Below are 23,083 nucleotides of genomic sequence, written 5' to 3'. Positions count from 1 at the left end.
CTTACATCTCTGACCTGCTTTCTCGATACATCCCCTCCCGTAATCTCAGATCCTCACAGGACCTCCTCCTCTGTTCTCCTCTCATCTGTTCCTCACACAATCGACTACAAGATTTCTCACATGCCTCTCCCCTACTCTGAAACTCCCTACCCCAACATATCAGGCTCTCTGCCAACATCCAAAGCTTCAAGAGTTACCTGAAAACTCACCTTTTCGGGAAAGCCTACCATCTGCAATGAGAATGCTGCCACCACACAGCCACAAGACCAGCCTATACCCTCACCTACTGTGTTCTTCCCTTATAGATTGTAGGCTCTTGCTGGCAGGGTCGTCTACCCCTCTGTACCAGTCTGTTAATAGTTTCTTGTTTACTGTGTTTTTTATTTCTGTGTAACCCCGGCTGGATATACAGCGCCATGGAATTAATGGCGCTTTAAAATAAATAATAATAATAACCAATAATATGTAAAGGAACGCTATAAATTATAACTAGAGATGAGCGAATTTCATATTTTGATATTCGTTCACGCTTCGTTAACTGGTAAAAGGTGAATTGCATTATGGATTCCGTTACCACGGATCATAACGCAATTCTATGACGGAATGCATAACGGAATCCCTTTAGAGGCATTCCGTTATTCATTCTGTCATAAAAGAAGTCTATGGGCTGCAAAATGGATTAGTTCCGTTTCTGTTATACAGGGGAGTCCTCTCCTGCATAACGCCGATCAGCTGCAGGGGTCTGGACTCCTGCTGTTTGCATTGTAAAGGGGATCAGACCCCCAAAAGTGGAAGTCCCAGAGAGGGACAAAAAATAAAGTTAAAAAATAAGTTAAAAAAAAAAGTTTTACAAAAAAATTTAAAGTTTCAAGTAAAAAAAGAAAATGCGTCCTTTTCCCAAAATAAGGTAAAAGAAATTGTAAAAAATAAGGAAAAAAAAGAAAAGTAGACATATTAGGTATCGCCACGTCCATTACGACCGGCTCTATAAAAAATATCACATGATACACCCCGTCAGGTGAACGCCGTAAAAAATAAGAATAAAAACAGTGTCAAAAAAGCCATTTTCTGGTCACCTTGCCTCACAAAAAGTGTAATGCCAAGTGATCAAAAATCTCATCCCACAAAAAATTAGCCCCTATCTAATGGCTCTTTCACACTTGCGTTGTCCGGATCCGTCGTGTACTCCATTTGCCGGAATTACACGCCGGATCCGGAAAAACGCAAGTGAACTGAAAGCATTTGAAGACGGATCAGTCTTCAAAATGCGATCAGTGTTACTATGGCAGCCAGGACGCTATTAATGTCCTGGTTGCCATAGTAGTAGTGGGGAACGGAGGAGCAGTATACTTACCGTCCTTGCGGCTCTCGGGGCGCTCCAGACTGACGTCAGAGCGCCCAATGCGCATGGATGACGTCATCCATGTGCGTGGGGCGCCCTGACGTCACTCTGAAGCGCCCCGGGAGCCGCACGGACGGTAAGTATGCTGCTCACCCGCTCCCCACTACACTTTACCATGGCAAACAGGACTTTAGCGTCCTGGTAGCCATGGTAACCACCGTCGGATCCGGTAATGCGCCGAAACGACGTTTAGCTTAAAGCCGGATCCGGATTAATGCCTTTCAATGGGCATTAATTCCGGATCCGGCCTTGCGGCAAGTGTTCAGGATTTTTGGCCGGAGCAAAAAGCGCAGCATGCTGCGGTATTTTCTCCAGCCATAAAACGTTCCGGTCCGGAACTGAAGACATCCTGATGCATCCTGAACGGATTTCTCTCCATTCAGAATGCATTAGGATAAAACTGGATTCTTCCGGCATAGAGCCCCGACGACGGAACTCTATGCCGGAAGAAAATAACGCAGGTGTGAAAGAGCCCTAAGACAATCACCCCAAAAATAAAAAAATATGGCTCTCAGAAAATGGCAACATAAAAACAAGATTTTATTCTGTTCAAAAATGATTTCACTGTGTAAAACTTAACAAAAATAAAAATTATAGACATATTAGGTATCGCCACATCCGTAACAATCTGCTCTATAAAAATATCACATTATATGCCACCTCAGGTGAATGCTGTAAAAAATTTTTTTTTTTAAACTATGCCAAAACAACCATTTTTTTTCACCTTGCCTCACAAAACATTTAATGCCAAGTGATCAAAAAGTCTTATGTACCCCAAAAAATGGTATCAATCAAACTGTCACCTCATCCCGCAAAAAATGAGCCCCCACATAAGACATTCACATAAAAAATAAAAACCAATGGCACCCATAAACCTATCCATCAAAATCTACGCTGCAAAAGCCATATGTCGCTCCTTCCTTTCTGAGTCCTGCCATGTGCCCCCACAGCAGTTCACCACCACATATGGGGTGTTGCCATATTCAGGAAAAAATGGGTAACAAATTATGGGGTGATTTTTTCTCCTGTTACCCCTTGTAAAAATGAAAAATTTCGGACTAAAGCAACATTTTATTGGAAGAAACAAAACTTTTCATTTCTACAGCCAAGAGTTTCCAAATTCCGTAAAACGCTTAGGGGGGCAAAGTGCTAAGTATAAAAATATATTCTTTAAGGGGTGTAGTTTCTAAAATGGGGTCACTTTTTGAGGGTTCTGTCTCTTCAAATACAAAATGGTGTCTAAAAAGCATTCTACTGAAATCTGCCTCCAAAATCCATATGGCGCTCCTTTCCTTCTGACCACTGCCACATGCCCATAGAGCAGTTTACCGCCATATATAGGGTATTTCTGTAAACTGCAGAATCAGAGTAATATATATTGAGGTTTATTTTGCTGTTAAACCTTGCTGTGTTGCAAGAAAAAAATGATTAACATAAAAAATCATCCAAAGAAGGGAAATTTTAAAATTTCACTTCCATTTTCCTTTAATTCTTGTGGAACACCTCAAGGGTTAACAAAGTTTGTAAAATCAGTTTTTAATAATTTGAGGGGTGATTTATGGGTGGTTTACATTACGTAAGGGTACTTTCACACTTGCGGCAGAGGACTCCGGCAGGCAGTTCCATCGCCGGAACTGCCTGCTGGATCCGACAATCCGGACGCAAACTGATGGCATTTGTCATATGGATCTGGATCCGTCTGACAAATGCATTGAAATACCGGATCCGTCTCTCCGGTGTCATCGCAGACCGGAAAGCCGGATCCGTTTTGCCGAAACACTTAATCCGGCACTAATACACATCAATGTAAATTAATGCCAGATCCGGATTTTTGGACGGAGAGAAAACTGCTGCAAGCTGCGGTATTTTCCCCGTCCAAAAAACGTAAGAGGGACTGAACTGATGCATCCTGAACGGATTGCTCTCCATTCAGAATGCATTAGGATAAAACTCACAGTTTTTCTCCGGTATTGAGCTTCAGTGACGGAATTCAATACCGGAAAAAAAAAAAAACGCTAGTGTGAAAGTACCCTAAGCGCTTCTAAATCACTTTATAACTGAATTGGTGCTTAAAAAAATGGTTTTGGAAATTTTGTTGAAAATTTAAAAAATTGTTTCTAAACTGCTAGGCCCTCTAACGTCCTAAAAAAATAAAATGACATTTACAAAATGATGCCAACATAAAGCAGACATATGGGGAATGTTGACTGATAACCATTTTATGAGGTATTACTCTGTCTTAAAAGTAGAAAAATTCAAGTGTAGAAAATTGTGAATTTTTCACATTTTTGATACACTTTGGATTATTTTATAAACAAAGGTGAAATATATCAACTCAAGTTTACCACTATCATGAAGTACAATGTGTCTCAGAATGGCTTTGATAATGCCTCTAACACAAACGTATTTTCTTTCAGTGTCCGTTACGTTTTTTTTACGGAACCATTCATTTCAAAGGGGTCCACGAAAAAAAAGGAAGGTACTTTGCGTGCATTCCGTTTCCGTATATCCCTTCTGCAAAAAAATAGAACATGTCCTATTCTTGTCCGTATTACGGACAAGGATAAGACTGTTCTATTAGGGGCCAGCTGTTCCGTTCCGCAAATTATGGAATGCACACGGATGTCATCTGTATTTTTTGCAGATCGGTTTTTGCAGACCGCTAAATACATACGGTCGCGTGCGCAAGAGGCTTAAGTCAAAGCGTTCCAAAGTTATTACCACATAAAGTGACACAGGTCAGATTTGCAACAATCGGCCTGGGATTTAAGGTGAAAAGTGGCCCGGAACTGAAAGGGTTAACGCGCTTCTGCTGAGCTTCTTTTGAACTCCTCTTTACCGCACTTCACTGCGGGTCATACGCTGGGCGTCACGTGATCTCAGCTCGCTCCCTGTTGCTACGTTGCCCCCGCCCTGCAGCTGTCGCTAAGCTAGACGTCTGTGCTGCCCTGCGATTGGCCGAGTGGTTCTGCTGACGTCAGCGTAGGCTTTAAGTAAGGGAGGTACCGTTATGCTAATCAGAATGCGGGGTTGGGTTGTGGCGAATTTTCGGGGGATGCGGCTCTGCAGCCCAATCCGTGCCCGCCGGGAGCGCTGAAAGGTGGCCGTGCTGACCGCGCTGCAGCCTGGAGAAGGTGAGCTGCTCGTGGATTGTCGGTGCCTGCATGTGCTGTGTGTGGTTAGCCAGAGCCGCCAGCCTGACTGCACCGCAAAGACCAGAGGGGTAATGGAGCGTGTGAGGATGGTACTCCGGGTAGCCTCACACGGGGGGCTGGCACCGGGCAATGCCCCCTCAGGTTCAGCCTCTCTCAGGTCTAGCTGTTCCGCTGTAGAGCAAGACAAAGCCAAGGAGGCAATGCTGCCCTGCTTTACCTCGTGGGGCAGTATTGTGCCACTGTGGGTAGCATTGGTAACAGCGGGCACCATACCTGGCACATCAGAGGACTGGCGTGTGGTGGCTGTACCCAGGTACCTATCCTAACTGATCAGTGGTGGAATGGGGACAGAGGGAATAATCCGTTATAATAATGTGTGTAGTGTGTGATGTCATATATATATATATATATATATATATATATATACCTCCTATAGTGTGTGTGATGTCATATTGTATACCTCCTATAGTGTGTGTGATGTCATATTGTATACCTCCTATAGTGTGTGTGATGTCATATTGTATGCCTCCTATAGTGTGTGTGATGTCATATTGTATGCCTCCTATAGTGTGTGTGATGTCATATTGTATGCCTCCTATAGTGTGTGTGATGTCATATTGTATACCTCCTATAGTGTGTGTGATGTCATATTGTATACCTCCTATAGTGTGTGTGATGTCATATTGTATACCTCCTATAGTGTGTGTGATGTCATATTGTATGCCTCCTATAGTGTGTGTGATGTCATATTGTATGCCTCCTATAGTGTGTGTGATGTCATATTGTATGCCTCCTATAGTGTGTGTGATGTCATATTGTATGCCTCCTATAGTGTGTGTGATGTCATATTGTATGCCTCCTATAGTGTGTGTGTGATGTCATATTGTATGCCTCCTATAGTGTGTGTGTGTGTGATGTCATATTGTATACCTCCTATAGTGTGTGTGTTATGTCATATTGTATACCTCCTATAGTGTGTGTGTGTGTGATGTCATATTGTATACCTCCTATAGTGTGTGTGTGTGTGATGTCATATTGTATACCTCCTATAGTGGGTGTGGTGTGTGATGTCATATTGTATACCTCCTATAGTGGTGTGTGTGTGATGTCATATTGTATACCTCCTATAGTGTGTGTGTGTGTGATGTCATATTGTATACCTCCTATAGTGTGTGTGTGTGTGATGTCATATTGTATACCTCCTATAGTGTGTGTGTGTGTGATGTCATATTGTATACCTCCTATAGTGTGTGTGTGTGTGATGTCATATTGTATACCTCCTATAGTGTGTGTGTGGTGATGTCATATTGTATACCTCCTATAGTGTGTGTGTGTGTGATGTCATATTGTATACCTCCTATAGTGTGTGTGTGTGTGATGTCATATTGTAGACCTCCTATAGTGTGTGTGTGTGTGATGTCATATTGTATACCTCCTATAGTGTGTGTGTGTGTGATGTCATATTGTATACCTCCTATAGTGTGTGTGTGTGTGATGTCATATTGTATACCTCCTATAGTGTGTGTGTGTGTGATGTCATATTGTATACCTCCTATAGTGTGTGTGTGTGTGATGTCATATTGTATACCTCCTATAGTGTGTGTGTGTGTGATGTCATATTGTATACCTCCTATAGTGTGTGTGTGTGTGATGTCATATTGTATACCTCCTATAGTGTGTGTGTGTGTGATGTCATATTGTATACCTCCTATAGTGTGTGTGTGTGTGATGTCATATTGTATACCTCCTATAGTGTGTGTGTGTGTGATGTCATATTGTATACCTCCTATAGTGTGTGTGTGTGTGATGTCATATTGTATACCTCCTATAGTGTGTGTGTGTGTGATGTCATATTGTATACCTCCTATAGTGTGTGTGTGTGTGATGTCATATTGTATACCTCCTATAGTGTGTGTGTGTGTGATGTCATATTGTATACCTCCTATAGTGTGTGTGTGTGTGATGTCATATTGTATACCTCCTATAGTGTGTGTGTGTGTGATGTCATATTGTATACCTCCTATAGTGTGTGTGTGTGTGATGTCATATTGTATACCTCCTATAGTGTGTGTGTGTGTGATGTCATATTGTATACCTCCTATAGTGTGTGTGTGTGTGATGTCATATTGTATACCTCCTATAGTGTGTGTGTGTGTGATGTCATATTGTATACCTCCTATAGTGTGTGTGTGTGTGATGTCATATTGTATACCTCCTATAGTGTGTGTGTGTGTGATGTCATATTGTATACCTCCTATAGTGTGTGTGTGTGTGATGTCATATTGTATACCTCCTATAGTGTGTGTGTGTGTGATGTCATATTGTATACCTCCTATAGTGTGTGTGTGTGATGTCATATTGTATACCTCCTATAGTGTGTGTGTGTGATGTCATATTGTATACCTCCTATAGTGTGTGTGTGTGTGATGTCATATTGTATACCTCCTATAGTGTGTGTGTGTGTGATGTCATATTGTATACCTCCTATAGTGTGTGTGTGTGTGATGTCATATTGTATACCTCCTATAGTGTGTGTGTGTGATGTCATATTGTATACCTCCTATAGTGTGTGTGTGTGTGTGATGTCATATTGTATACCTCCTATAGTGTGTGTGTGTGTGATGTCATATTGTATACCTCCTATAGTGTGTGTGTGTGTGTGTGTGATGTCATATTGTATACCTCCTATAGTGTGTGTGTGTGTGTGTGTGATGTCATATTGTATACCTCCTATAGTGTGTGTGTGTGTGTGTGTGATGTCATATTGTATACCTCCTATAGTGTGTGTGGTGTGTGTGTTGTGGTGATGTCATATTGTATACCTCCTATAGTGTGTGGTGTGTGTGTGTGTGATGTCATATTGTATACCTCCTATAGTGTGTGTGTGTGTGTGTGTGATGTCATATTGTATACCTCCTATAGTGTGTGTGTGTGTGTGTGTGTGATGTCATATTGTATACCTCCTATAGTGTGTGTGTGTGTGTGTGTGTGTGATGTCATATTGTATACCTCCTATAGTGTGTGTGTGTGTGTGTGTGTGATGTCATATTGTATACCTCCTATAGTGTGTGTGTGTGTGTGTGTGATGTCATATTGTATAGATCCCATACAGTGGGATCACACACCAGTATCCCCTCTGTACTGGGGCCCAGAAGCTTCCAGCTGCACATGAATGACTCGATGCAGGGGCTTCTGTGTGTTGTGGACTGGTTGAGCATGGCATTGATCCTGGTATATGTTGGGCGCCGCAGCTCTCCGGTGTGCCCATGGTGGCTGTGGATTGGGCTGCACGCTCCAGAATTCGTTCCCTTTGTGCAGCATCGCATGGCGCGGTTAATCACATTACATACGGCCACATGGGCTTTCAGGTGGCTTCCTCTGCTGTGGAGTCCGTATGGACTGCTCTATGTGGTTACTTATTTCTCGAGGACGGCACGTTTTCCTCTTAATGGCAGGAATTTCTGATCCGGGATTTCCTCGGGATCCGGTTACAATCTGCAGGGAAATAAACGTTCCTCCTGGCAGAGGTGTGCGGATACGTGATACAGCGGCGTGCTGCTAATGGGGAGCCAGGCAGGGCCGTTGTTCTGGATCTGCCCTGACATATGTATCTGTAGCCGGACGACTGGAATTGTTAAACTGTGGCCGGTGTCCCCGTCCTTGTCACAGATTTAAGGCAAAAAGGACAATTGGTTTCTTAGCAACCGCAGTAAATTGATACATATGTAGATTGTACATTTGTGGGTCTCAGTCGATATGGCGTGTGGCCGGGGGGGGGGGTAGGAAAGTAAAACCTAGTGATCTGGTCTCCATATGTCTTGTACTACTCATGTATTATTGCAGATGATAGTCCAGGGTCATGGTGACAGAGTCCTTTTAAAGGGGTTGCCTCCTCAATGTTCTGCACCCCTGGCAAACATCTGATTTTGCACCGTAAGGCTAAATGCACACGATCAGGATAGCGCGCGGAAAATCCGCACCGTAGGTCATGTACATTGCATTCTAAGAGAATTCTCAATGCACACAATGCAGATTTTCTCCACGCGGATTCTGACCTGCGGTGCGGATTTTTAAAATCTGCAGCATGTCAATTTATTTAATTTTTCCTGACCGGATTTTTTTCATTCACTTAGTAAAATCCGCACAGATTTGCCTGCGGATTTCAGTGCGGATTCTCCGCACATGAATCCTGAACGTGTGCATGTTCCCTTAGGTGCAGCCTGAAAAACAATCCCACTGCAGCGGTGACTGAAAAGCAGATTTAGTATTTCACCAGAACGGGAGCTGCTTGTATAGAATGGCTTTCCATTGTGGCTCATGGACGGGGGGTCTCGAGCAGGGGACCACCTCTATGATGTCCATACCAGGTCATATGGACAGGTAGTGGTCTTCATATTACATCGCTTTTAGCATCGATTACTGTACTGCAATCCTAGTAGCCATACTGCGCTTCTTCACGTGTCCGTGCTCGGTCATGCCTCCGTGAAGGATCTGTGTGGCCTTTCTTTGCTGTCCGTGTTGCATCTGTGTTTCACCGATGCTGAACAATAATTTTTTAAAGCATCTCTTCTTAATGATCCGTGGTTTTCACTGACCCATAGACTATAATGGACGTGATGGATCTGTGAACACAAAATAGAGCAAGCATCAGGCTGAAACCACTGGAGAACACGTACAGCGCACGTCGTGTGAATGAGGCTTTATGGTGCGTTATAATCTTCATGTATAATACCGCTGGGACCGGGGAACTGAAGCAGAATGATATGTCGTTTCTTACAAAGACCGGCTTTTAATGCGTTTAATGCCCCCCCCCCCCACAGGCTGCTGGAGGTGCACACCTGGACATGAATTGGGTGCACCTCTGGTAGCCCATGCCTTGACCGGAGTCGTTTTTTACTGTTTTCCGGCGTAGATACCAAGACTTTGTAACTTTGCTGGAGCCAAAGCCCCGCTCCCAACCCCTCCTAAGTGGTGAGGATGGTGTAAAAACCACTACAAAAACATTGTCGCACAGACCTTTAAAAAGGGATCTTACAACAATTTTTTTTCACCAAAAGCTGACATAAAAATGTTTGGAAGTGGCCCCCGTTGTCTTTTTATCAGCAGAGTTTATATTTGCTGCCTTGATTTTTATTTCTCCATCAGGTTTACTGGCAGAATGACACCAGAGATGCGGAGTGTTGTACCAATCACTTCTTGGATGTCTTGTTGGAAATTCCTGGTTGTTCAAGGTTTTTTTTGAGTTACTCAAAATGTGCCAAGAGCCAGAAATTATAGAAGAATATAGAAAAAGACCCTATACTCCCAGTATCATTGCTGCGGCTCTTCCCTGCACAGATCACGAGCCTGTGTACACCGGGCGACTGCGGCAGTCCATCACTCACTTCAGTGGTCTTGTGCCATATACTGCAGAGGCCAGCAGTTGGCTGCAGCGGGTACATAGGCTATATGGGTTTGTCACCTCTGCAGCCAAGTGAACTAAGGCCGTGGGGGAAGATCAGCATTTCGACACTGGAAGTAGTGAGGGATTAACTGGGGGAGTATACCTTCTCTTTATTTCTGGCATTTGGCTTATTTTTGGGTAACTCGTGTGACAATGCCCATTCACAAAGGGCGCTGTACCAGGTTAGAATGAACAGCTCTGAAAATGACCCATACAAATTAAATGGGTATCTCTTCATACGCTTTTCCACAATGCTAAACTCATTGAGGCAAATGAATGGTGGTGTCCATGAATGGTCAGTCATCATCTGGAACACAGATTTCCTATCACCGATCTGAAAGTGGTGACATGATGTCATCTGTGACGAGATGGTCAGTGGTTCATCCATAAAGGATCCATGTTTGGTCATTGTGTCCGTTTTCTACTCTCCATGCGTCATCTGTGTTCCAGAGCATATCCTAGTAACGATGCATGAACAAAGATCTGTGTTGTCTGCGGCTTTCATGGACCTATAGAGGGATCTGTGGTCACAGACAAAAATAGGGCATGTGTGTACTCACCACAGTAAACCACAGATGTGAGTACACCCCCCATGTTCATATGTGCCCGCATTGGGGAGAAAAATTATGGTTTAATAAATGAGGAAATGAGCCTCTAGGAGCAATGAGCTCAGCTCTCTGTGCAATGGAAACGCCCCCGTTGCTTCTATAGGCTCATTTGCATAAAATATGAACATGGGACCAACACAGATGTCTTCCGCTGCCAAGAGCACAAGTAACAGGTCAGACAATTTCATAGGTACAGAACTGCTGACAGATGCTCTTTAAATAACTGAAAATGGTATTCAAGCATATACCACGATGGATCCATTCACTTCACCGGGGCAAGTGGAATCCAAAAGATTCATACTTGACTATTTTAGACATACATACTGTTTTTGGGGTATTCAGATGTATAATCTCCGATGAAAAGCCCAGCAATGGGCTAAAACGCATCGGGAACCCAACCTTACCGCCAAATACTACACTGTGCCTGTACTTGCAAATGAAATCATGGCAGCTGCAGCCCGGCAATTACCGGTAATCGGCATGTGGTTCCCACGACTCGGCAATAACATGTACCTGAAGACGAGCTTCTTTTCTAAGGTCTTGTTTTCTATGTTATCTTGGTTGTACGCAGTGCGGGGCTGCTCCCAGGAGAAGTGACGGACTCCGGAGAGTTCTCATAGGTAACAGTGATCTCTGCCGGACATAGACCTGTTACAGGCAGATTAAAACCAAGCTTGGTTTTGCTTCAAAACGTACCCATCCACTTGTTGCAAACTGAAGGAAAGGCTTTCCGGACCTCATGGATCTGATCCAGTACTCGGCACTAGATATATGGCTCCTACACAGAGCCTTTAGGCTAGGTCTACACGACGACATGTGTCGCGCGACAATAAGTTGCACGACAGATGGGGCACAACTACACCAACATTTTTCGCGTGACATTTTTTCGCACCAATGTCAAGTGACAATTTTTATGATAGTCTATGGTGTTGTTGCACTGTGAGAAGCTGCGACGCGACAGTCGAAGAAAAATCCATTTCAAATGGATTTTTTGCGACTGTCACAGTGCGACACCATAGACTATCATTATAAAAATTGTCGCACGACATAGGTCGTCGTGTAGACCTAGCCAGTTTCAGACAAGCGAGTTGTCTGTGGGAAATGTGCTCCGCGTTCGAGTATGATTTCCCCTCCTGTAACGGGACCTCATGTCACTATAATGATTTATAATGCTGTGTGTCTCTGGCCTGCATTATCTTTACTGAATTGTACTGACCTAATGTCATCAGTACAGATCACAAAATCAGCAGAGGTCTGGCACAGACACAGACACACAGCATTATAAATCATGATAATGCCTGGAGGTCCCGTTACAAGAGTCCAGGACGGGAAATAACACTCCCGACACGAAGCATGTTTCTCTCGGTGAACTTGCTCGTTTGCAGATCCGGCAGGCTGTTCCAGCAGAGCAGCCTGCCCAATCTCACACATCTGGCATTGCCAGATCTGTTACCGCTAGATCTCCATTGACTGCAGTGGGGTCCGGTGATGATCTGGCCGGTTTCTGGCATAAATGTCGGGTTTCGGCTGCACATAGACCGCTGCGTGCAAAGGTTTTCTTCCAGTCGAAACCTGAGATTTTTGCAGAAAATTGGCCGGATCAGCACCGGACCCCATTGTAGTCAGTGGGTATCCGGTGGTAAAGTAGAGGATCTGACAGGGTGCTCGGTGCCAGAATAGCCTGCTGGATCCACAAACGGCGATATAAACGAGTGATTGATTGTCTGCAGACACATTCACTGAGGGAGATTTATCAAAACTGGTGTAAAGGAAATCTGGCTTAGTTGCCCAATCAGATTCCACCTTATGTTTTTCAGAACTCCTTTGGAAAAAATAAGGTGGGATCTGATTGGTTGCAATAGGCTTTCCCTTGCACCAGTTTTGATAAATCTCTCCCATTGTTTCTAGGCAGCAGATCCCTGTTTTGACAGTGCAATCTGCTGTCCAGAATCGTCAGTGTTCCTCAACTCCAGTCCTCAGGGCCCACCTGCCGGTCATGAATTGAGAAGGTCCAACAGAATAAATACCTGTGGTAGCTGATGTATTGACATTAATTAGGTCACCAGCTCAATACTAAGGAAATCCTGAGGCCTGGAGTTGAGGAACACTGATTTAGGTGACCACACTAGCACTGCTTTCATGTAATGATCATTCATTTAGATGGGGTTTTTCAGGATTTTAATATTGATGACCTAGGTTATCAATATCGGATCAGCTGTATGAGGAGAAGGCAGGTGCCATCTGCTGTCTCTTCCTGCTGCAATGTCCATAGCAAGCAGGAAGGGAGACGACACGCACACGGCGCCTGCCTTTTCCTCATACAGCTGATCTTCTGTAGTGATTGTTATAAGATCACGTACAACTTTCCCACCTGGAAACATCTGACGTCTTCCTCATTTACAGTGATCCCGAAATGTAACTTCAATGCAGCGTAAACTGTAAATAACGGGTTTTTACCATATATTTGAAGGTGGGAATTTGGCCTCCCATGCCCGCAGGTTGGTTAGCGTGCCCTGCACATGCCCGCAGGTTGGTTAGCGTGCCCTGCACATGCCCGCAGGTTGGTTAGCGTGCCCTGCACATGCCCGCAGGTTGGTTAGCGTGCCCTGCACATGCCCGCAGGTGGTTAGCGTGACCCTGCACATGCCGCAGGTTGGTTAGCGTGCCCTGCACATGCCTGCAGGTTGGTTAGCGTGCCCTGCACATGCCCTGCAGGTTGGTTAGCGTGCCCTGCACATGCCTGCAGGTTGGTTAGCGTGCCCTGCACATGCCTGCAGGTTGGTTAGCGTGCCCTGCACATGCCCTGCAGGTTCGTGCCCTGCACATGCCTGCAGGTTGGTTAGCGTGCCCTGCACATGCCTGCAGGTTGGTTAGCGTGCCCTGCACATGCCTGCAGGTTGGTTAGCGTGCCCTGCACATGCCTGCAGGTTGGTTAGCGTGCCCTGCACATGCCTGCAGGTTGGTTAGCGTGCCCTGCACATGCCTGCAGGTTGGTTAGCGTGCCCTGCACATGCCTGCAGGTTGGTTAGCGTGCCCTGCACATGCCTGCAGGTTGGTTAGCGTGCCCTGCACATGCCTGCAGGTTGGTTAGCGTGCCCTGCACATGCCTGCAGGTTGGTTAGCGTGCCCTGCACATGCCTGCAGGTTGGTTAGCGTGCCCTGCACATGCCTGCAGGTTGGTTAGCGTGCCCTGCACATGCCTGCAGGTTGGTTAGCGTGCCCTGCACATGCCTGCAGGTTGGTTAGCGTGCCCTGCACATGCCTGCAGGTTGGTTAGCGTGCCCTGCACATGCCTGCAGGTTGGTTAGCGTGCCCTGCACATGCCTGCAGGTTGGTTAGCGTGCCCTGCACATGCCTGCAGGTTGGTTAGCGTGCCCTGCACATGCCTGCAGGTTGGTTAGCGTGCCCTGCACATGCCTGCAGGTTGGTTAGCGTGCCCTGCACATGCCTGCAGGTTGGTTAGCGTGCCCTGCACATGCCTGCAGGTTGGTTAGCGTGCCCTGCACATGCCTGCAGGTTGGTTAGCGTGCCCTGCACATGCCTGCAGGTTGGTTAGCGTGCCCTGCACATGCCTGCAGGTGGTTAGCGTGCCCTGCACATGCCTGCAGGTTGGTTAGCGTGCCCTGCACATGCCTGCAGGTTGGTTAGCGTGCCCTGCACATGCCTGCCGGTTGGTTAGCGTGCCCTGCACATGCCTGCCGGTTGGTTAGCGTGCCCTGCACATGCCTGCAGGTTGGTTAGCGTGCCCTGCACATGCCTGCAGGTTGGTTAGCGTGCCCTGCACATGCCTGCAGGTTGGTTAGCGTGCCCTGCACATGCCCGCAGGTATATAGGCACTTTACATGTGCATTCTTTTTCTCGGTAAGGGTTGTAGCTGATACCTGTCACGGGCAGTCTAAACAATTTTATAGAGCCCTCGTGATTTGAGTCATTAGTCAGCGCTGCTTCAGTTCTGCAGCATCTAGAAAGAGAGATGTTTGTCACTGGTGAGGGAGGTGACTGAGCAGCCGAGAGCCCCGTCATTCAGCTCACAATGGAATTTTCCACTGATTACAAGTTGAGATTTGGACATAAGCCACACAGGCCGCTCAGCGTATGCTACATGAGAGTAATAAACCAGATCACAACCTGATGGATTCTGACAGCGACATATCTAAGGGATGAGGATCCAGACTGGTGAGATTCCTGCCAACAGTAAGTGGCGACTCTGCCTCCTCCTAGGTCAATGATTTCTGGACCTTTCAACCATAGAGTGCATACATGTTTCATCTCACAAAGATCTAGCCTATAGCATTGGTTAATGATGCAGGGAACGCCTCTAATTATGAAAACGATAGATGGATCCTGATCCTTTCTCCAATAGCAGGCCACAACGGGGAAGAGCCACCCTAGCATCGCGGGTGACGCTAGTAAGGCTCGTCTCCGTCACTGCCTGCTATTGTCGCCGGATGTTTTGATCCGCGCGACAGGGAGATGCATCGGTGGCCGTGTAGGGATCAGAAGCAACAAGGGTGCCAGGGAGCAGGGTAAGTATAACCAGTATGAGAGGCATGGGCATTTTGGGGGGCATTATAGGGGTTGGAAAATCCCTTTAAAGCTCAGTAAGTGTTTACGACCTATTGGTAAATTGGAGATAAGGGTTGGCACAAAATGAAAGTACCAGCCACAGTTAGAAAAACTGTTAACCCTTTGTGACAGAATGGCTCAATATTTTTAATAAAATCCAATTAAAAATTATTAGCCAGAAATGAGTAAAATGCATAGTCAAAATTGCCTCCAAAGGTGTACAGAGCCTTTAAAATACCAGTTGTATGATGCCTAAGAGGACCCGTCACATCCTCACCAAACTAAAACCCTTTACAGCTGGCTCTTCACTGGTTTCAGTGCCTTTAGTTTCCTCTATGCAGATAGTTTCAGCATCTAATACTAGTGAATTGTCAGATGGGTTGTCTTCTACTGTCCAATGTCAATGGCTGAGGTGATGTTCCACTGGTAACTAGAGACTCCCCACCAGACTAGTGTGGGGCACCAAAACTAGTGGCACCCATTCGCTCTAGAAGAGAAAACCAGCGAAGGGGCGGCTGTCAAGCTATGAAGCCAGTTTTACTTCTGTGAAGGTGTGACAGTCCCTCTTTAAAGGAGGACACTCCAAGGATCAGGTTCAGTTGAGGTAAAGAACGAACAAGTGGTACATAAATGTATGAACAGTGGTGCACTTGCTGCACGCAACAAGGGTTGTTGTAAATTACTGCTCACTTCTAGAAATATAGATTTTTTTTTTTTTTTTCTGTAAAGAGCGAGAGTGGAAATAGGATGTGTAGGATATCGACCATGGAGTAATCTAAAACCTTGCTTTACCAGGCATATAATGAATTACATTCTGAATTTGAGGAGCTGTGAGTCTTATTCATACACCGACGTGGCCTTGACTTTCCTGTTGTTGGAATTATGCTTGATAAAGACATACCGTATTTTTGCTCTAGAAGATGCACCTAGGATATAAAGGAGGAAAATAAGAATATTTTTCATCAGACCCCATTTATTTTCAGACCTCAGATCAAATCCCCAAGCTCCATCAGACCCCTATTCCTCCTCAGGTCAGACACCTATCATACCCCCATTCCTCTTCATACCTCAGATCAGACAAAAAATAAATAAACTTACCTCTCCTGCTCTGGACGGCGCTAAAACTCACCGGTCATTAGTATTTGCTCCATAACACATTCTGCCATGTCCCCCTACTTTTGTAGGAGGGGGGGGGTGCATGTTATAGCATGAAAATTACACTAATTCTGTTTTATCCAAGAGTCACGTATTAGAACTGAATCTGTTCTGCAGTAACTCCATCCATTGTGTCCAGCACTGCTCCTATTTACTTTAGTAACCAACTCCGTTCGCTGAGCAATGGAGAGAGCTGTGTAGTTCCTGCACTGGAACTACTACAGAACAGCTAAATTGTGGTGGTGCAACCTCCACCACTCCAGTTGTTGGGAAACTATAACTCCCAGCGTGCTCCATTCACTTGTATAGGAGTTCTGGGAGTTGTAGTTTCACCACAGCTGGAGTGTCGGCGGTTGCTGTCCCTGCTTTAGTTATTTCCAGTCTGCAGCAGTCTGACACGGGCTCATACACACAGTGGTGGTACCTGTGATCTGTACACCTCAATACTGATCCCAGTACCATGTGCAGCACAGTGCCATAGTACACACAATAACGGAAATCACAAGCAAACTTTGCTTTAACTACTCTTCCACCAGTCTATCCTACATGTAATCTTCATCATTACTAGCCATTATATCTATAAATGAAAGGGGTGTTCCAGTGTTCTCATATATCACTTTCCTGTGATCACTCATTTCCTAATGTTACGTGTATAAGCCAAATCTGTAGATTGCAATGCCAGTCATGTGACCCTGTCTGTGTAGCACTTTGTGTTTCTGGTGACGTCACGTGCCCACTGGCTTACCTCTGTCTTCATGTTTTTTTCCTGCTCCTCCCTGCATCCCCATGTAACTCATATAATTTACATGGACAGGGAGGAGACGGCATCATCAGATCTCCTCTATTCTCCGTCACTGGCGCAGAAGATCTGATAATGCCATCCACTCCTTGTCTATGTAAATTACATGGGCAGGATGCGGACACAGAAACACGCCAGTGCACTTGACATAACAGGAAGAAATACACTGGGCTACAGATGGGGGGGGGGCGGGGGTCACGTGACTGGTATCACGATCTGAAGACGGGCCATACAGGTAATATGAGAGAGAGAGAGAGAGAGAACAACCCCTTTGAAACATTAATTGACAGTAAATGTTATCACTTACTAATAATAACCAATCCCATGACATTTTCCACTGTGCTGGTTCCCTGTCCCAATGACATCACGTCGACATCTGAGGCATGGCAAGGTTTCTAAGGCTTTGTCCTGTAGACACACTATCGTCAGTGACTTTGCCTCTGAGGGCGCTGTTCTGATCAGTCTCCTGGACCCTGTAGACATGATGTCAGCAATGATGCCGTGTCCTAGGGCGGTCTTTTCCCAGCAGGGCTTCCAGCAGGCTTGGGTCTGTGACAGTCGAGCTGGGAGAGGAAGGAGAGGCAGAAACCTGATGCTACAGACACTTTCCATGAGCCTTGCACTGGATGTAAACCAGAGTGAGGGTCATGGATCAAAATTAAACTGGAGGAGTTAAAATGCACTCAGACCTCCATCATACGACTTGTATAATGCAGTACGGTTGAATGCTAGTGTTTATTTTTTGTAAAACCAGAAAACCACATGTGAGATTTGGGTTGACAGCTGTTGATGGGAACAAGCTTCATCATTACTTCAGCAGACATTTGTCTCCTCACTGAGCCCTACACTTGGCGAGGAAGCGGTAACTATATATATCTGGATCCGTCCACCTAGGAATGGGATTGGGAGCGGATGTGGTGTTCTGCTGTGTCTCCGGCCTGGTTTTTTGCGCCTGTGAATACACTGACCTCTGACTGCTGCTTAGTCCTGTCATTCCAGCACTGAACTGAATTGCTTTTTCAGAAAAATGGAAGACAAAAAAAAAAGAGAGGAAAAAGCTGTTTACCCATAAAAAATAAATGTGTCCTACAGATGTGTGTGATTGTGATTTTTTTTTTTATTGATTTTTTTGCCATTACAGTGTACATACAATACAGGTGAAACTTAGAGTATCGTGCAAAAGTGAAATTTATTTCAGTAATGCAAATTAAAAGGAATTGCATTAATGCAGCTTAAAATTAGAATTTAGTGAAAAGGTTCAATATTCTAGGCTCAAAGTGTCACACTCTAGTCAGCTAATTAATCCATACCCCCTGAGCAAAGGGGACCTGAGATTGTGACTTTGGGGTTTCATCAGCTGTAAGCCATAATCATCCAAATTATAACAAATAAAGGCTTGAAATATCTCGCTTTGCCTGTATTAAGTCTATCTCTCATGTTATTTTCACCATTTAAGTTGCATTACTGAAATAAATGAACTTTGCACGATATTCAAATTTTTCAAGCTTCACCTGTATAATCCATAGACCTACTGGGCATATGGTAGGCAGGGGTGCAGATCTGCCTTTATGTGGGCCTGGGCATGTTTCACCGTTTGTCGAGGAAGGTTTTCTATTTTGGACGCCTGTGAACTAGGCACCAATCTTTCTAGTAGCTGTAATGGCCATCATTTGGTTGTCACCAGCTGGCGCTGGCCTGGGGGGTTTGTTCTTATTGTAGGCGGCTTGTGTTGAGGAGGACCAAAGAAAAAAAGTGATGATTAGTCAACTATGTAACAACAGACTCTACATGATGTACATGCTGTTGGTTTTTAATGTTTACAATGTATCTTGCTAAATAAAAATATATATTAACATATGCACTGGTCTCACTATGATTGCCTGAGTGATCAGACTTGGCTTGATCCAGGTGAATCCAGAACAGTGCTCCTTAATCTTTGAGGTAGGCCTCGGGACAAGCGGTTGTAATTACATTGTGCTACCTCTACAGAGGAGACAACACGCAGGTTGAAGATGAAGTAGCACTCGCAAGAGTGACACTGTCCCTTCAAGCAGCTGATTGGCGGGGGTGCCAAGAGTTGACCCCCTGCCAATCTGGTATTGATGACCTATCCTGAGGATAGTGGAATAATTTTCTGTGTAGAGCAGCACTTCTGTACCTTACTGACTCAATTATGGAGATATGCACCAGCCCGCCTCTGGCACCGGATCCATGGTCGCCCTCGAATAGACATTCAAATAGTAGGTGACAGCAGCATCTTTCTCTATAAATTCTTATAGTAATCAGTCCATGAAAAAAGTACAAAAAAGGCCAATAGCAGCAGCAACGTTTCGACTACACAGTAGTCTTTGTCAAGCTTGACAAAGACTACTGTGTAGTCGAAACGTTGCTGCTGCTATTGGCCTTTTTTGTACTTTTTTCATGGACTGATTACTATAAGAATTTATGGAGAAAGATGCTGCTGTCACCTACTATTTGAATGTCTATCCTGAGGATAGAATAAAGGAAAACCAACAGCACTCTGTAGATAACGTCTGTTTAGAGTTTTTATTATGCAAGGCAACTTCACCAGAAAGAGTGACGTTTCGGTGGTAAGACCTTTTTCTGGTGAAGTTGCCTTGCATAATAAAAACTCTAAACAGACGTTATCTACAGAGTGCTGTTGGTTTTCCTTTATTATATGATTCTGGCTGGGAAGTCGGCACAACAAGCCCCACCAAAATATCTGACGCGAGTGCCGTGCCTTCTCTGTATTAAAGTATCTTTATCCTGAGGATAGGTCATCGATATTAACTCACGGCACAACCCCATTAAGGTTTTTTTTTGTTTTTTACTAATTTGGCCATGAACCACTAATGGTGAGGCCTAGGTATTAGTTGAAGAGGACCCAGCAGAAAAAGATTAAAAATTCCTGATGTTCAGTTACTGCTAGTTACAATATAAAACGTTAAAGGGCACCTGTCAGCAGATTTGTACCTATGACACTGGCTGTCCTGTAGGGCTACTTTCACACTAGCGTTCGGCTGTCCGCTTGTGAGCTCCGTTTGAAGGGGCTCACAAGCGGACCCGAACGCTTCCGTCCAGCCCTGATGCATTCTGAGTGGACGCGGATCCGCTCAGAATGCATCAGTCTGGCGGTGTTCAGCCTCCGCTCCGCTCAGCAGGCGGACACCTGAACGCTGCTTGCAGCGTTCGGGTGTCCGCCTGGCCGTGCGGAGGCAAGCGGATCCGTCCAAACTTACAATGTAAGTCAATGGGGACGGATCCGTTTGAAGATGACACAATATGGCTCAATCTTCAAACGGATCCGTCCCCCATTGACTTTCAATGTAAAAGTCTGGACGGATCCGTCTGAGGCTACTTTCACACTTAGACATTTTTAGACAATATAATGCAGACGGATCCGTTCTGAACGGAGCCACCGTCTGCATTATATGAGCGGATCCGTTCAGAACGCTAGTGTGAAAGTAACCTTACATGTGCGCTTGGCAGCTGAAGAGATCTGGGTTGGTCCCATGTTTATATGTACCCAGGTGTGATGAGGTTTACACTACCTGGTTCCGTCAATCAAAGCACAAATGGAGCGGCAGTTGCAGAGAGAGCAGAGCCTCTAGGTGTGACAGCAACTCCCCCGTTGCTTGTAGAGGCTCATTTGCATATAGTAAAAAAAAAATCTCAACAATGCGGGCACATATGAACATGGGATCAACACAGACGCCTTCAGCTGCCAAGTGCACACGTAACAGGTCACCCAGTGTCATAGGTACAAATCTGCCGACAGATGCCTTTTAATATTCAAGCATAAATAATAAATCCAAGATTAAAAAAAATACATACATTTCGGCCATGTTGTTGCACCAAAATGTCTTTGCATAGTTATTAATTATTCTTTTGATATTGACAGTTTCTTGTCTCCTTCCGGATCAAAGGCTGAAGACTTGACCTACAGCACCTAACCCCAGCCATGTCTATAATGGACCATAACCCCACCACCGGCGTGGTTACAGTCATTGTTATCCTTATCGCCATTGCAGCCCTTGGTGCCTTAATTCTGGGTTGCTGGTGTTACCTTCGTTTGCAGAAGCTCAGCCAGTCGGAGGATGAGGAGAGCATTGTTGGAGAAGGAGAGACCAAAGAGCCTTTTCTCTTGGTTCAGTATTCTGCCAAAGGACCTCGGGTGGAGAAGAAAACCAAGCTGACACCGAATGGCACAGAGACACATAGCTAAGTCACCACATCCCTTCACCAACATGTGTGAAGAAAGCAGAACTAATACTGTGAAAAATAATAGACCCGTGTCCTGTTCGGAAGGTGTATGTCCTCCCCAGCTGACGCCACTGATGCACGCAGTACTTTCTTACAATCCTTGATTTTCACACCATGTGTTACTTGAATGTGTTTCATCCTGCTTCAGTGGACATCTCCCCTGGAATGTGAACGTCTCTCCCCGCAGCGGTTTTTAAGCATCCCACTAATTTAACGTATTAATTCGCCGATTGCCGGCCCGATTTGAAGGGAGATTTTTTTTTTTTTTTAATTAACCATGCCTAACCCACTGGTGGTCATAGTATGCTCAGCCTTTCCTTGTGGTTCTAGACACTACAACCCCCATATCCAATGTTGACTTTGCTTAATAACTGCGGTGACCCTGTCTGATCCTGTAGTCCTCCAAAAGGAGCCGGTGATCGGGAAAATGCCTTATGAAACGCATGCCAGGAGGCTCCCGGAGAGGATGAGGCAGAAGAGCAGTTAGAGATTTTATTTTTTATAATGAAATGAGCATTTTTAGATTTTCACTGTGGTTCCTACATTTGTATGTTTTGTCTTCATTGTCCTAAATTATTGTACTGATGAACAGCGTGCACAGTGTTTTTACCTATAGCTATGTCATCCCGTAGTATGTAGCGCAGTGTTAGAGTGGTGGTGAATGTTCGGCATTTAACCCTCTTTCAAGTGGAAATAGGAGACTAAAGTTGGAGTGAATTTGGTGCTTGTGGTACCAGATGACCTTCTTGACCGGCTCCATTTGTAGATGTATATTGCTAGGTAGTTAGGCAGTTACTCGGCCAGTTTCGCAAAGTCCTAGTAACTATCTCGCTTCGTGTTGGTTCATCCCATTACATGACTTCTTTACTGGGAATGAATGGCTGATGCACCAAGGGATCTGCTGCATTATTATTTTTTTGGCTAATGCTGGAACATGACCGTGCAGCCTTCCTTCTATTTCTGAATAATCATGGAGTGGTTGGGGTTTCACATCAGAGATGCTAAGGTCATCTGTTTTTGTTTTTTACCTTTTAAAATGTGACTGGGTCCCAACCAGAGTTTTACTGTCTTTACCCAGTTAATAATTTTTTTTATTTTTTTAACACCCCATGCAAAGAATAAGGGCATACTTGCGGAAAAGGGGTTGAAATGCCAACCACAGGCCATAATCATACAAAGCTTTTCCAGCTTCACAAACAAGTCGCCATTGTAATAATGTTTCCTTTTTAAGAATTCTCTTCCTATGAAAAACATGTAAAAAAATAAAAATATGGATTTTGAAACCATATTATGGTGTGTTGGTGAGAATACTCAGGGCAGGGCTCTGACAACCTCTCGATCATTTGGTATTTGTGCACGGAGGATTTTTCGAATAACCAATTGGGTTTATTTAATCAGAGACAGCCCCTTTAAGAACGTGAGTGCTGCAGCAATCCCTCCTGGCACACAGCGGATGTCTTCCTGGAGTAGCCTCTAGTTTTACGTGGCGGTCATTCAGATGATTGTCTGTTCATGCAATAGAAAGACAGGTGAAGTGCTACTAGATGGGAGCATACATAATGGCTCCTAGCAGGCAGCCCCAAGAGAGAGGTCCCTGGGTCTTAATACTGTCAGACAACCCCTTTAAGATGAGCACACATTTTCAGCTCAATTAAAGATTTCTAGTGCAGTGTTTCCCAACCAGTGTGC

The 23,083-nt window shown here is 44.9% G+C and overlaps 1 protein-coding gene across 2 annotated transcripts; it reads left to right on the top strand.

Moving 5' to 3' along the window:
• The first annotated feature begins 4,399 nt into the window (after positions 1 to 4,399).
• On the top strand, positions 4,400 to 22,680 carry SNN (stannin). 2 transcript variants are annotated; one of them, XM_044303327.1, is made up of 2 exons: positions 4,400 to 4,536; positions 21,033 to 22,680. In XM_044303327.1, exon 2 carries the CDS (start codon positions 21,093 to 21,095, stop codon positions 21,354 to 21,356), a length of 264 nt encoding a protein of 87 aa, XP_044159262.1. In that variant the 5' UTR covers positions 4,400 to 4,536; positions 21,033 to 21,092; the 3' UTR covers positions 21,357 to 22,680. The 2 variants fall into 2 exon arrangements, with proteins under 2 accessions (XP_044159262.1, XP_044159263.1); XM_044303328.1 differs by lacking the exon at positions 4,400 to 4,536 and adding an exon at positions 4,623 to 4,870.
• Positions 22,681 to 23,083: the final 403 nt, after the last annotated feature.

Source organism: Bufo gargarizans, chromosome 8 (genome assembly GCF_014858855.1).
Source record: "Bufo gargarizans isolate SCDJY-AF-19 chromosome 8, ASM1485885v1, whole genome shotgun sequence".
Taxonomy (NCBI): Eukaryota; Metazoa; Chordata; class Amphibia; order Anura; family Bufonidae; genus Bufo; species Bufo gargarizans.
This window is presented reverse-complemented; position numbering and strand designations above follow the sequence as displayed.

Bases quoted from the DNA above. Each gene is read 5' to 3' on its own strand.
- SNN (XM_044303327.1), top strand. From the start codon at position 21,093: ATGTCTATAATGGACCATAACCCCACCACCGGCGTGGTTACAGTCATT.